The 12,986-nt window shown below is 42.9% G+C and overlaps 1 protein-coding gene across 2 annotated transcripts in view; it reads right to left on the reverse strand.

Moving 5' to 3' along the window:
* Window positions 1-361: 361 nt before the first annotated feature.
* Window positions 362-12,986, reverse strand: part of PAIP2B (poly(A) binding protein interacting protein 2B) — a 34,793-nt gene continuing 22,168 nt past the window's right edge. The window contains exons 2-4 of one of the 2 annotated variants that reach the window (XM_030310801.2): window positions 8,403-8,551; window positions 6,271-6,447; window positions 362-5,361 (exon numbers count right to left, since the gene is read on the reverse strand). In XM_030310801.2, coding sequence (XP_030166661.1) covers window positions 5,305-5,361; window positions 6,271-6,447; window positions 8,403-8,540 — 372 coding nt within the window. In that variant the 5' untranslated portion in view covers window positions 8,541-8,551 and the 3' untranslated portion in view covers window positions 362-5,304. The remainder of the gene's footprint in view (window positions 5,362-6,270; window positions 6,448-8,402; window positions 8,552-12,986) is intronic. The other variant, XM_030310802.1, reaches the window with a different exon arrangement.

Here is a 12,986-nt window from a genome sequence, read left to right on the forward strand (position 1 = left end):
ATTAAAAACAAACAAACAAACTGTGCATGTTACTGCTGCGACTGCCACTAAGAATGAAGCATCTTCCCTATGCCAAGCAGTATTTTGAGATTAAATGCAGTCTGATTTTCACAACAGCCCCAGGAGGGAGGTGTCACATCTTTATAACTGAGGTGCAGGCTGAAGGCACTAAGAAAGTGGTGGAGGTGGGATTCACTTGGCATCGTGACTCCAAGTCAATGCTTTTACTACTTCCTAACACTAGAATGAAAAATGCAACTAAAACCACGTTCCATCTTGGGACAAAAATCTCTCACACATACACCACACATACACTCCCTGTATGAGGACATATAATTCAACCTTAGGAAAAACAGTATGCTGCCAGCAGTAAATGCAATTTATTCTCATTTTATTGAGACTTTCCACAGCTGCCATTTGGTTTGTATAGCAAAATTTTTAAAAAGTAACTTTTTTCCCATTTTTTATATTTTTATGAAAATCATTTTCTTCAATTTTAAAGCCCTCCCCCTCCCCCAAAGAAGTATTAGTAACTACCCTGTAATGTTTATTTGGGGAGGGGGAGGGAACAAAAACAGCTTTTCAACACTTGTGAAACGGGGATCACAGTCCAAAGTCAAGACATTGCACTAAGCTGCCGCGGGGCACCATCAGCACTATGCCATCCACACCACCAGATGGGTGAGCCATGCGTAGACCCTCAGGACTTCTTGTTCCACAGGCTCCCCTCCCTTTCTCGAGACCTCCTCTGCTGGCTGTCTTCTCCAAATCCATCCAACAGAGGCAGCACAATCTTTAATACATGCTCAACTTTGTAATGGAGACAATACTGTATTCAGAAAGTTCAGAGATCCCCTCCATCCAGTTCAAGAAGATAAATACCAACAGAGTACAGATGGTTTCACTTTTGTGTCCACTCAAAACATACTCATTAAATTATCAGATGTTTCAAAAGTCCTGATGTGTAGACAGCACGAAAGTTCCTTATAAAAAAGAAGTTGCAAAATTATAAAAATTTCTGCAGTCGAGGCTCCTCATGTGGAGCTTCTGGTGACGAAGCTGGTTCTGGTAAGCAGTTCCTTTGACATGCACAGCAGCTTCCCTAGGAGTTCTGTGTTCTGAGGGTTCTGTTCAGAACACAGGAGGCTGAAATCCAAGTTTAAAAGATTACCTGCTGACAAACTGTGGTATATCCGTCAATGGAATACTACCGAGCACTATAAAGGAAGAGACTACCAACGCAAGTTATATACTTCATGGATGAAACTCAAAAATATGCTAAGTGAGAAAAGCCAGATATAAGAGACCACAGTTTGTAGGATTCCATTGATATGATGCCCAGAAAAGGCAAATTTATAGAGACAGAAATATAAGGGATTATCATGTAAAAGAGCACGAAGGATCTGGGGGTGGGAGGAGGATGAAAATGTTGTAAAGGTGAGTATGGTTATGGTGGTTTCCTACCACTCAGGAAACTTACTAAAATAACTTGAAATGGGTGAATTTTATATGTAAGATATGCCTCAGTAAAGTTGTCAAAAAAATCCCTGCTTCCCAAACCACACATCAAGCATTAAACATTTCTGAAGGCTCACAATCAACAGGGCAGGATTATCCCTTAGTGTTGAGTTACAGAGTGAAAACGTTGTACCATTTTATAGTAAATAGCATAGCATACAGCAGATCTGGGTCAATCCTCCTGTTCTCTCCACTCATTTCCCAAACGCACGCATTACCCCCAGGGAGTGGCTGGGGATAGATATACAGTCTTCCCCAATAGGTGGACACCCCCAAATCTTGGTCAGATTTGTCAGAAGTCTGCTACACGTCACCTAAACCAACAAACATTATTAACCTGTGATGCTGGGACCCTTATCGAAGAACACTTGTCCCCTCCGATCACAGCAGCATCCATTCCTGGGTGCCTGATGTGTCTACGTGGAGTCTGTAGCGGCACTAATACAGTCAAACTGTTTCCTTCAGCTCCTCCACACAGCTCTCCTCTCTGACATCTATAATTGCCAGACTATTTTAGTGACCTCCTTACTTCTTGGCCTCTCCAAAGTCAAGACAAAACTCACACTAGGACAGTACACAATTTAAAAAATGCTGCTTAGTATTTCACTGAAAACATTTTTTAGGCCATAGTTAGCCTCTTAAAGAGACCCCAGCTGTTTTGACTTTGAAAACCAAAGGTGCTGCAAAGGTCCAGCCTTTTCCTTACAATCCGTTTTGGTTTGACCATACGTGACCCCCAGAGTCAGCTGTTGTGTTAGGAATGTCCAAGGACCCACAGCTGCAGGTGCTTAGGCCTAGGCTGTGTCCGTCAGGTTTTCCGCTGCAGTTCAAAGACGTGGAGAAACTGAAAAGGCACTTCCTCGATTTGTTTTTTTTTCTCTTGAAGAGCAAGAGATAAAACCATTTTCATCTTGGAGTTTGAGTCCAATAATCACAAGACTCAGATATCAGTCACTAATAAACTAACACTGGGACCTGCCAGAATTGGCACATGTTGAAAATACATATTGTATTTCTATGCAAATCCTCAAACTTCAGTTGCCAATAGGAAAAGTTTAAACACAGTAGTGGCTTAAATTCAACATGAAAATAATCACTTAGAAATACCAGCCTTGCCCTTAAAGGGTAAAGATGCCCCGGCTGGTACGCAGTCAGAATGTTTGCTACAAAGGGCAAAAGTTGGAGACAGAGGCCCCCAGCCTTTTCCCAGTGAAGGTCCAACGAGACCCACATGAATTTTTCTGGTAAGGAGCTGGCAAACTCTCTAGCTGAGCCTATGATCTGGGTGACAACTGTGCTCCTGCCTCACAAGATCTGAACAATGGAGAAAAGAGCCAGGCTACGGAAAGAAACTGCAGTGTGAGCCTACTCGTTAAGAAAGGGACCAGTCACGTTGCTGGCTGCTTCCTGATCCTGGAGTCAGCACACTCTTGTGTCTGGATAGGACTGGAAAGTCCAGCCCTCAGGTTTCACTGCTCATGTGGCAGGGAGCTCTCTTAGTCCTGACCAAATCTGCCTCGTGAAACCCGTGCTAAAGACTGGCATCCAAAATGGAACTCCCCAGCAGACAGGACTTGGACTGCACATAGTATCTTAGCCTATCCTGGTCAGGAGAACAAGCCTTCTTCAGAATGAAGAAATGGCTCCACCTGGATCCTTATAGGACTTTCCAGATTGGGAGCCACACGAGAATCCGTTATATCTTTGTGATGGAGACACCCACACTCTAGAAAACGGCTCTTTCTGCAGTCTCAACATATTTCCAACAGCCTTCAGGACTCTGAGCTTGGATAAGGTAATGGAGACTGAAGGAGGAAAAGGGGTCCCAGCACAGACACACCTCTATTCCTGCACTTCCAAGGCCCTTTCCCTATTACAGGCAACAACCCCAGCTGAAAGCTGAAGCTGGAATAAAGAAGTTTCTTTATTCAGAGGCCTCCCTGAAAATGGGTTAAGCGTTCCATTCTCTCAGGGTAGAGGCTTCAGGAATTAACATGCATGTCTGGCAGTACAAGCTCCTTAAGCTACTCTCCTATGTCGTTGACCTAACAAAAAGGGCCATTCTTCAAACAATGCCATCCTATAGACTCAAATGAGGGAAAGATGTGGGTTCATATTTTAAAACTGACATTAGCCTGCAGCTGTTCAAAAAGTCAACAAGGAAGCACATAAGAAAAGGGAGAGATTCCTAAGCTTTCTAGACGCTGGTCCTTTCCTTCCAACCTCTGTCCCGTATCCACATACTGAATTTAACAGACTTTATTTCGTTACATGGCCTTTTCCTAATAGGCCTGTCGCACAACACAGTAGCAGTCACACAGAAGCCACTGTGCCCCTCGGGCCTCTGCAAATCCTTGTCCTGGGAGAACGGCCAGAACTAAGACATGTTCTCTTTTAGACCTAACTCTGCCATCTACATCTTTATCACACAAAGGCAGCTTCTGGTGCCCATTTTAATTCCTTATGAATATCAGCCCAAACCCCTGTGACTTATAGTCGGGAAAGATAAAAGGAACATACCCGAAGAGCCCAACCTAGAAAACTTGCAAAGCTGAGGGTCAGGGAACAGCAAAACTTTATAATTGCTGAAACTGTACCAGTGGGTCACATGGTCACATGGGTCAACCAAGACTCATTCTCCCAGGCTTTTTTTGAGTTCTTTTGTATAATTCCGTAAGGTGGGGAGAAGCATCCAAATTGTGAATGGAGCTTCTTGCTGGTGTCCAGAAAAATATGTTTACTTGGGCAAAATTATTGGGAATAATTTACTAATAAGGGAAGACATCAGGAGGACCAAGTCTTCACAGGGCTGGCAAAAAATTGTCAAAATACTCTTAAGACACAACTAACAGGATTCAAGGTTGACTTCTCCAGGCGGAAGCTGATGGCCTGCACAGCATGCCTCTGCTTCACCTTTGGTAACAGTATCTTTCCTTAAAAACAGAGTAGGGTTGGGGCAGAAAGGAGATAGGGGACTAGATGCCATGAGAGTCGAAGTGACAAACCCATCCTAGAGCTCTTTTACCTTGTAAATAATGAATAATGAATTCAGTGATGGCTCTAAGCAGAGGCTTAAGAACAGGTCAGCAGTGATTGAGTGACCCAAGCGACCCAAGGGACAGTAACTGTCACAGCCCTCCCCTGCTGGTTTACAACCTCCATTAGCCATCACAAGAGTTACCATAACCCAGTACTTTAAATCTGTGTTTTCTTGAATGGGGTTCCAGGCAAGGAGACATGGGCTTGGCAGCCACGGTAATCCGGTTCATTGCAGGAAAGCCCTGGGAGTCAAGGGAGCTGGGCCGAGAACTCTGATTTGCAACACCTGCTTCTTCCACTCGTCCCTCTTCTCATCCAGCTTAACGGACTCGATAAGTAGTTCTCCAGGTGCTCACTGCCCTTGGTAAGTGTACAGCAGGGTGAGAAGGGCATTCTTAACACCCAGATTTTCTTGGTCAGCTTATTTTGTTTAAACACACACAGCAGAACATTCCTGATAAAGGGAAAAAAAGATTGCAATTTCCTTACCTCAAAAAGCTAGTAATAATAATAATAGGAAACTGCTCAAAACCAAAGTCTGTAGAACAAAAGAGAAAGACTCAGAGGCTTGTAGAGTAAGACTGAGCACATTAGTTACTCCACTCACAGTGTCAAGTTAAACCACTGTCCCCCTTCCCCACTGTGCACCCCTCGCCCACCCCACCCCCCTCTTCAGCTCTGCCTCTTTGTGCAGCACTGTCCCCAGATGTGGGGACATACAAGTTCTCCTCAAAGCTTTCTGTCAGTTCAGTACTTCACTCCCGGAATAAATTCCTTGGCATCCGGGTTCAGGTTACTTTTGCTCTGAAAGAAGAACCAAGAGATAATAAATCCCACTTTCAAGGTTATTTTCTGCATGCTTCCATTATTACCAGGCTGTTATTGTTGGGCTGCTCTCAATGGCTCCTGACATATAAAGCCTTGACCAACCTCATTTTCTCCTTCCTGCTTTACACTCCTGTTCCCTTCATGACGCTTTCATTAGAGGCTTGGAAGTCTGACTCCAAAAATAATTTCTCAATTCACTGAGTACCTTAACTCGATGAAAATCAGAGTATTCCACCAAACCAGTTTGGTTACCACAATCCCTTTATTTTCCCCCTCACTGCTTTCTCTTTGGTGATCCACTCTCTTGTGAAAGTCCAAAACCTGGGACCTGGGCAAACCGCGGGGCACAGTCATTTGGAACATGAGTTCTGGGAGAACTAAGCCACTCACAGAATTCTGACTTTAAGTAAACATGAAAGGCAGGAAATTGGTTTATCCAGTCTTCTAATTTTAAGTGGGAAATGGCCTCTTAGGAGTCATGTTCCTTCCGAAACGAACAGGCAATTTTTATAACCGCATCATTTGAAACTATAAATACAGATTTGAGGAACAGTAAAAGGAAAGAACAACAAGAGCAAATGCTAATTTGAAACCAAACCTCCTCTGTGTTCCAATTCTTACCCTTAATCCCAATTTTACTTTGAAAATCCCACTGGGGAAAATAAAAGCTGGCGCTGCTGCGACAATCGTGTTTTCACGGCACTTTATGCGGCACAACGCATCTTCGTCGCACCCTCTTATGCGTGTCCGTGGGATGAGTGAAGAAACGGGGGCTCAGAGGCTCCAGAGATGGGCCCAAGGGTATAGGGCCCCAAGGGAAGTCTGTGACTCCAAATCCCATATTCTTTTCACTATGTCTCGTGTGCGTCTGCATATGGCTCTTACCAAAATGTCTTCGGAATCATGGCCATCGCTGACTGACAGTCCATTTAACTGCTGCTGCAACTGTCCCATAGCTGGAGGCAGATCTCGTGAGGGGATAAACCAGTCTTGGTCTTCTTCATCCAGCATCTCCTGGAAACAGCGGTCTAAGAAGTCTTGCTCCTGCAGCTCCTCCTCCACCTAGCAAGCAAAGGTGATGAGCTCAGACTTACCGTCCTGGTGGGACTTGCCCCTTCCAGTTTTCTGCCTCTTTCTTTCAGAGGTCCTTATTCTGCTATTAAGAATGATCTTGTAGGAGGTCTACTAAGAATTAAGATGCTTCGAATGACTGGCCAGAGAAAATATAAGTTTTGGTTTTTTTCAACCACATTCCATCAACAATAAGACTAAGGAAACAGTTATTCAGAATAGCAGAAAGTCAAGGTCTTCATACCTCTTCTAACATCTCAAATATGTGACAAAAATACTTTTCATTCAGACGGCGCTTACAGAAAATCATTTTAAAGTATGAGATTCTTTTCTCAACCTTGTTAAGAAGCAATTCTTCTTAAATTTCCCATTTTATAAGTATGAAAAGGTACAGGAATTACAGAACTAGACCACTACCTGGATAGTGGAGATTAAATCAAAACCAACTCCCAGCTTCTGGCCCACTTTTCTGGTAATGAGGCCCCTAAAGGAGAAAAATACTTTCAGAACCTTAGAAAGATATAAAGAACACTTTTTGGCAAACCAATAGAAAATGATGTCATCGATGTAGGTAGCCTTCCAAAGCAAGGAAAAATATGAATATTTAAACAACTCTGTATTTCTTAAAGATTGCCTTAATCTAAAGCAATATACATCTAGGATATTTTACACCTTCTTTGCAGGCATTGTTAACTCATAGTAAAGAGTATGGTTCACTCTGCAGATTAAGTGTGATTTTAACAGGTCCTGGGCTTCACATTTGGCTATCCCTTTCCCGTGGGCTACCCTACATGGTGACAGATTCACAGTTCACTAGCACCACCACCAGAGGGAAAGTCAAGCAAAAACAATCACCCAGACTAGCTCATACAGTTATTCATGAATTCAAAAGTCACCAGTAGCACAAGATGTAAAAATAGTGGCATTACAATTAGCCACACTTTGATCTCAAGTAAATTAGATAGTCTGAAGTACTTAAAGTAACAACAAGCACAACATATTTCCAAGCCATAAGATTTAACACGACTGCTCAAGATCTGCCCTGCCTCTACACAGGAGCATCACAGTGTGCTCCTCCCTATTAAATCTACCCTTACTCACTGGCGCAGCCACAAAAACAGTTACCTGGGCACAGGGATGTGACGGGCAGCATGGTCTATGTGCTGTTCACACAAATCATGACACAGTGAGCTGACGGGGGTGGAAACTGTTGGTTGCCCAGATAAACTTGTTTCCTTCTTTCCAGAGCACCAGGCTTTTCAGTTAAAGTCACATCCCGTCTCCCATGCTGGCGATGGCCACATTACTATTCATCATGTAACAGCCCCCAGAAGGGGTGTGAACACTTTGGCATCACTTGGTTAAAAGGAGATCTCTTCCTCGGCCTTTAGCTCTCCCCATTTCCCAGTGGCTAGACTTTCAGTTATCCTTCAGTTACTCAGCTGATAAATGCCCTGCTATGGCAGAGAAACACCACGGAAGAACCATGTGGTCACAGAATCACTGTCTACCTGGAATGCCTACCTTGGGCTATCAACATCACAGAGATACAAGACAACAGGTTACTGCTGAACCTTTGTTCAAACAGTCTAGCCTTTTCCTACCTAGCACACTTCTCCATCTCAGACACACATTCTGCCAGTCCCTGAATTCCCATGGGGGCAGGGGGGCATGCCAGGCTGGCCTGTCTGCACATAGCTGTTGTTTTGCAGAAGCCTATACCAGATCACCACGGCACGAGAGCCTCTTGTAATCAAAGTGAGAGAAAAGAATCAGGATCTTCCTCCAAAGTACTGTTACTCTGGTGTCTTACCAGCTGAAGAGGCTCCTTGGTCAGCCCAGACCAGGCCTCCATGCATTTTTAAATTATTCTAAAGCCGACAAATCCATTTCTTTCGTTACAGATGGATGGCAAGATATTAAAGCCGTTCCACTTCTTTCTTTACCTGTCTGTTGAAATCTTCTTCATTCTCCATCCACATGTACTCTGCAAATGGGTTTTCCTTCTCATCGTGCCCATTTAATCCTTGGTCCTCTTTGGATTTTACATTAGGTGATGTATTGGCTACACTGGATCCATTCATTATGATAGAATCTAGACAGGAGCAAAAAGCAGGACAAAATGATACAAGGATCAAGGAAATGAAAATCTACAACATCCAGATTCTTCCAGAAGCTTCTGAAGTTCTAAGTCAAAGTTACTAACTATAGATGAACAGAAACCATTAGCCTGTAACTGTTATAAAATTAACCATATTCTGCAATTATCAACTATGCAGATGTAGAATTCTTAAAGAGTTAAAAGAGGTGCAACTGGGTGGCTCAGTCAGTTAAGCATCCAACTCTTGATTTTGGCTCAGGTCATGATCTCACAGTCATGAGATTGAGCCCCACGTCAGGCTCTGCGCTGAGTGTGGAGCCTGCTTGGGATTCTCTTTCTCCCCCTCTGCCCCCTCTTCTCTCTCTCTCTCCCTCTCTCTCTCTCTTTCTCTCTCAAAATAAATAAATGAACATTTTAAAAAAAGAGTTCAAAGAAAAAATGTCTAGGCTTAGTTAGCCTTTCCAGGCAAGTGAGGGAGGGGGAATCTTTCCAAGCCAACTTTTTTGCAGGTTCTAGAACCTAATTAAGGTCACACAGTTTCGTTAATGTTTAAATAGGTAGAGAAAATGCATTTTTTTTGATTATTTTATTTTATTTTAAGCAGACCACATGCCCAACATGGGGCTTGAACTCATGATCAAGAGTTGCATGCTCTATCAACTGAACCACCCAGTGCCTCAAAAAAATGCATTCTTTTTTTTTTTTTTTTTTAATTTTTTTTTTTTTCAACGTTTATTTATTTTTGGGACAGAGAGAGACAGAGCATGAACGGGGGAGGGGCAGAGAGAGAGGGAGACACAGAATCGGAAACAGGCTCCAGGCTCTGAGCAGTCAGCACAGAGCCCGACGCGGGGCTCGAACTCACGGACCGCGAGATCGTGACCTGGCTGAAGTCGGACGCTTAACCGACTGCGCCACCCAGGCGCCCCAAAAAAATGCATTCTTAATGAACATTGTAAGCAACTGCCCCTTATTCTGATTCTCAAGCTGTTTTTCTATAAATCATATTTCTTTTTAAAAAAAAATTTTTTTTAACGTTTATTCATTTTTGAGACAGAGAGAGACAGAGCATGAATGGGGGAAGGTCAGAGAGGGAGACACAGAATCTGAAACAGGCTCCAGGCTCTGAGCTGTCAGCACAGAGCCCGACTCAGGGCTCGAACTCACGGACCGCAAGATCATGACCTGAGCCAAAGTCGGACGCCCAACCGACTGAGCCACCCAGGCGCCCCTATAAATCATATTTCAAAAGGTAACACATATTCGCTGTCTTGATAAACAAAAAAGAGATAATTAAGGTTACCAGTTGTCCAACTATCCAGAGTTAAAGACTATTAACGATGTAGTGCATATAACCTCTCTGATGTCCCCTAAGTGTATGCAGGCACATATACGCACACACTTTCCCCAAGCATCCATTCTTAGAGTAACAGCATGATGCTCTATCATTTGCATTTTCTCATTTTTATGTTAATATCACCATACTGTCTTTTGGGATATTTACAATGTTTCCATGTTATAAAGGTTAGATGAACATCTTGTGTTCATCTTTTTTTTTTTTTTTTTTTTTTTTTTTAATTTTTTTTTTCAACGTTTATTTATTTTTGGGACAGAGAGAGACAGAGCATGAACGGGGGAGGGGCAGAGAGAGAGGGAGACACAGAATCGGAAACAGGCTCCAGGCTCTGAGCCATCAGCCCAGAGCCCGACGCGGGGCTCGAACTCACGGACCGCGAGATCGTGACCTGGCTGAAGTCGGACGCTTAACCGACTGCGCCACCCAGGCGCCCCGTGTTCATCTTTTTCAATGACTTCCTTAAGATAACTCCTAGAAACTGCTATATTGGAAACGATGTGGTTTTTTAAAAATGTTTATTTATTTTTGAGAGAGACAGAGCGTGAGCAGGGGAGGGGCAGAGAGACAGGGAGACACAGAATCTGAAGCAGGCTCCAGGCTCTGAGCTGTCAGCACAGAGCCCAATGTGGGGCTCAAACCCCTGAACTGCGAGATCATGACCTAAACTGAAGTTGGATGCTTAACAGACTGAGCCCCCCAGGCACCAATGGAAACTACGTTTTTTCTAAGGCCCTCAATTCATTGCCACACTGCCATAAGAATTTAAATTCCCACCAGTAGTAAGTATCCATTCCCCTGCATTCGTGTGTATTGTTATTATTTTTTAAATGTTTATTTACTTATTTTGTGAGAGACAGAGCATGGGTGGGGGGCAGGAGAGAGGTGACAGAGAATCCTAAGCAGGCTTTGAGCTGTTAGCATGGAGCCTGATGTGAGACTCAATCTCATGAAACATGAGATCATAACCCTAGCTGAAATCAAGAGTTGGACGCTTAACCTACTGAGCCACCCCAATGCCCCAGGTATTATTATTTTTCAAACTGCTGTCAGTCTCATAAGAGAAAACTTGCCATTTATTGTTTATGTTTACATTTCTTTGATTTTTGCTGAGGTTGAATATTTTGAGATATACTTACTGGCCGTTTTTATTTCTTGTTTTGTCATTTTTCTACTAAAGTATTTTGACCATTTTTCTATCAGGATATATACCTTTTATTTGTTGTAAGAACTTGTATTACATTTGTCAAGATTTTTATTTTTCATAAAAGAATTTATAAATTAAAAATACTATATTAGTTTTACTTGCTTAATTTTTTTGGTGGCAGTTTTTGGTGGCCTTAATTTTTGTCTATAGCTTGTATGTCTGTCTATGGTTTTTTGTTTGTTTTTTTTTCAACGTTTATTTATTTTTGGGACAGAGAGAGACAGAGCATGAACGGGGGAGGGGCAGAGAGAGAGGGAGACACAGAATTGGAAACAGGCTCCAGGCTCTGAGCCATCAGGCCAGAGCCTGACGCGGGGCTCGAACTCATGGACCGCGAGATCGTGACCTGGCTGAAGTCCGACGCTTAACCGACTGCGCCACCCAGGCGCCCCTGTCTATGGTTTTTTAAAGTACATACGTATCTTTTTTAGTTGCTTATACTTGGCTTCCAAATCCACACTGATGTGTTTGCTCTCATCTGGAATGTGTCTTTTTCCTGTTCTTTATTTAAATCTTAACCATTCTTCCAAAAGCACTGCAGTCTTTACTCCCTGCTTCCTTCCTCTAAGCTCCTGCACCTAACGAGTGTTAATACTACTTAACGGTATTGTTTCATATGCATAATTTTCCTCTAATTAGAGTTTCAATTTGCAATAAGCAAGAGGGAGGCTCACAATCTCAATCTCCACTCCATCCCCACCTCCATCCTCCTTGGGGCATCTTTGAGTTTTATTTAACAACTTCTTTCTTCATTCATTTCCATCTTGGCAAGATTCATGAAAAAAGTCTTTCTCTATGTCTGGGTGCACTAAAAAATTATTGCTTACTCCCCTTTAAAGTTCTTGCAACTTTCTAACCTGTTATGAACACTAGAAAGTCTAATCTTTTTAAAAGACAAGGTAGAATTGTGAAGAGTAAAGAAGAGATGAAAAACCAACTCACTGATATCTCAAAAAGAATTTCATTTATGACAGAACCCGTTTAATTCACTGTTGGTTTAAAAAAAATTTTTTTTTTGTTTGTTTATTTGAGAGACAGAGAGAGAGAGAGAGAGCACAAGTGGTGGAGGGGCCCAGAGCGAGGGAGACACCGAATTGGAAGCAGGCTCCAGGCTCTGAGCTGTCTGCACAGAGCCTGATGCCTGGCTTAAACCCACGAACCATGAGATCTCGACCTGAGCTGAAGTCAGACGCTTAACCGACTAAGCCACCCAAGCGCCCCACTGTTGGTTTAAATAGGGTGCCTCGGGGCGCCTGGGTGGCTCAGTCGGTTAAGCGTCCGACTTCGGCTCAGGTCATGATCTCACAGTCCGTGAGTTCGAACCCTGTGTCAGGCTCTGTGCTGGCAGCTCAGAGCCTGGAGCCTGCTTCAGATTCTGTCTCCCTCTCTCTCTGGCCCTCCCCCATTCATGCTCTGTCTCTCTCTGTCTCAAAAATAAATAAACATTAAAAAAAATTTTAAATAAATAGGGTGCCTCATATGAAATACATTGGTTTAACATATTTTAAATAAAGACAAAAGAAATCAATGATTATTCCAAACACTGCTCTATAATAATAATTCTACAATGAAGGAAGGAAACCAATTCTTTATTTAGACCACCACCATTTGCAGCATAACAATGATAGAGGCAAGTCTGCTCTAAATGCCTGGGCAACTGCATAAGTAAGTAGGGTATTCCTAAGCACAGAGACTCTTAAAGAACCTGACCCTTGCTCGGTAGCAGGTTAAACAGTATTATATTTCTGAAGGCTCATTTCGCAGTGGGTTATAAGCAGCACAGCGATTTCTCCCCATCAGTACGGAAATCACTCAGACAGAACCAGTATTCAGTTTTCTAAAATATCTACCTTTCCCTAAAAAAATAA

This window comes from Lynx canadensis, chromosome A3 (genome assembly GCF_007474595.2).
Source record: "Lynx canadensis isolate LIC74 chromosome A3, mLynCan4.pri.v2, whole genome shotgun sequence".
NCBI classification, from domain to species: Eukaryota; Metazoa; Chordata; class Mammalia; order Carnivora; family Felidae; genus Lynx; species Lynx canadensis.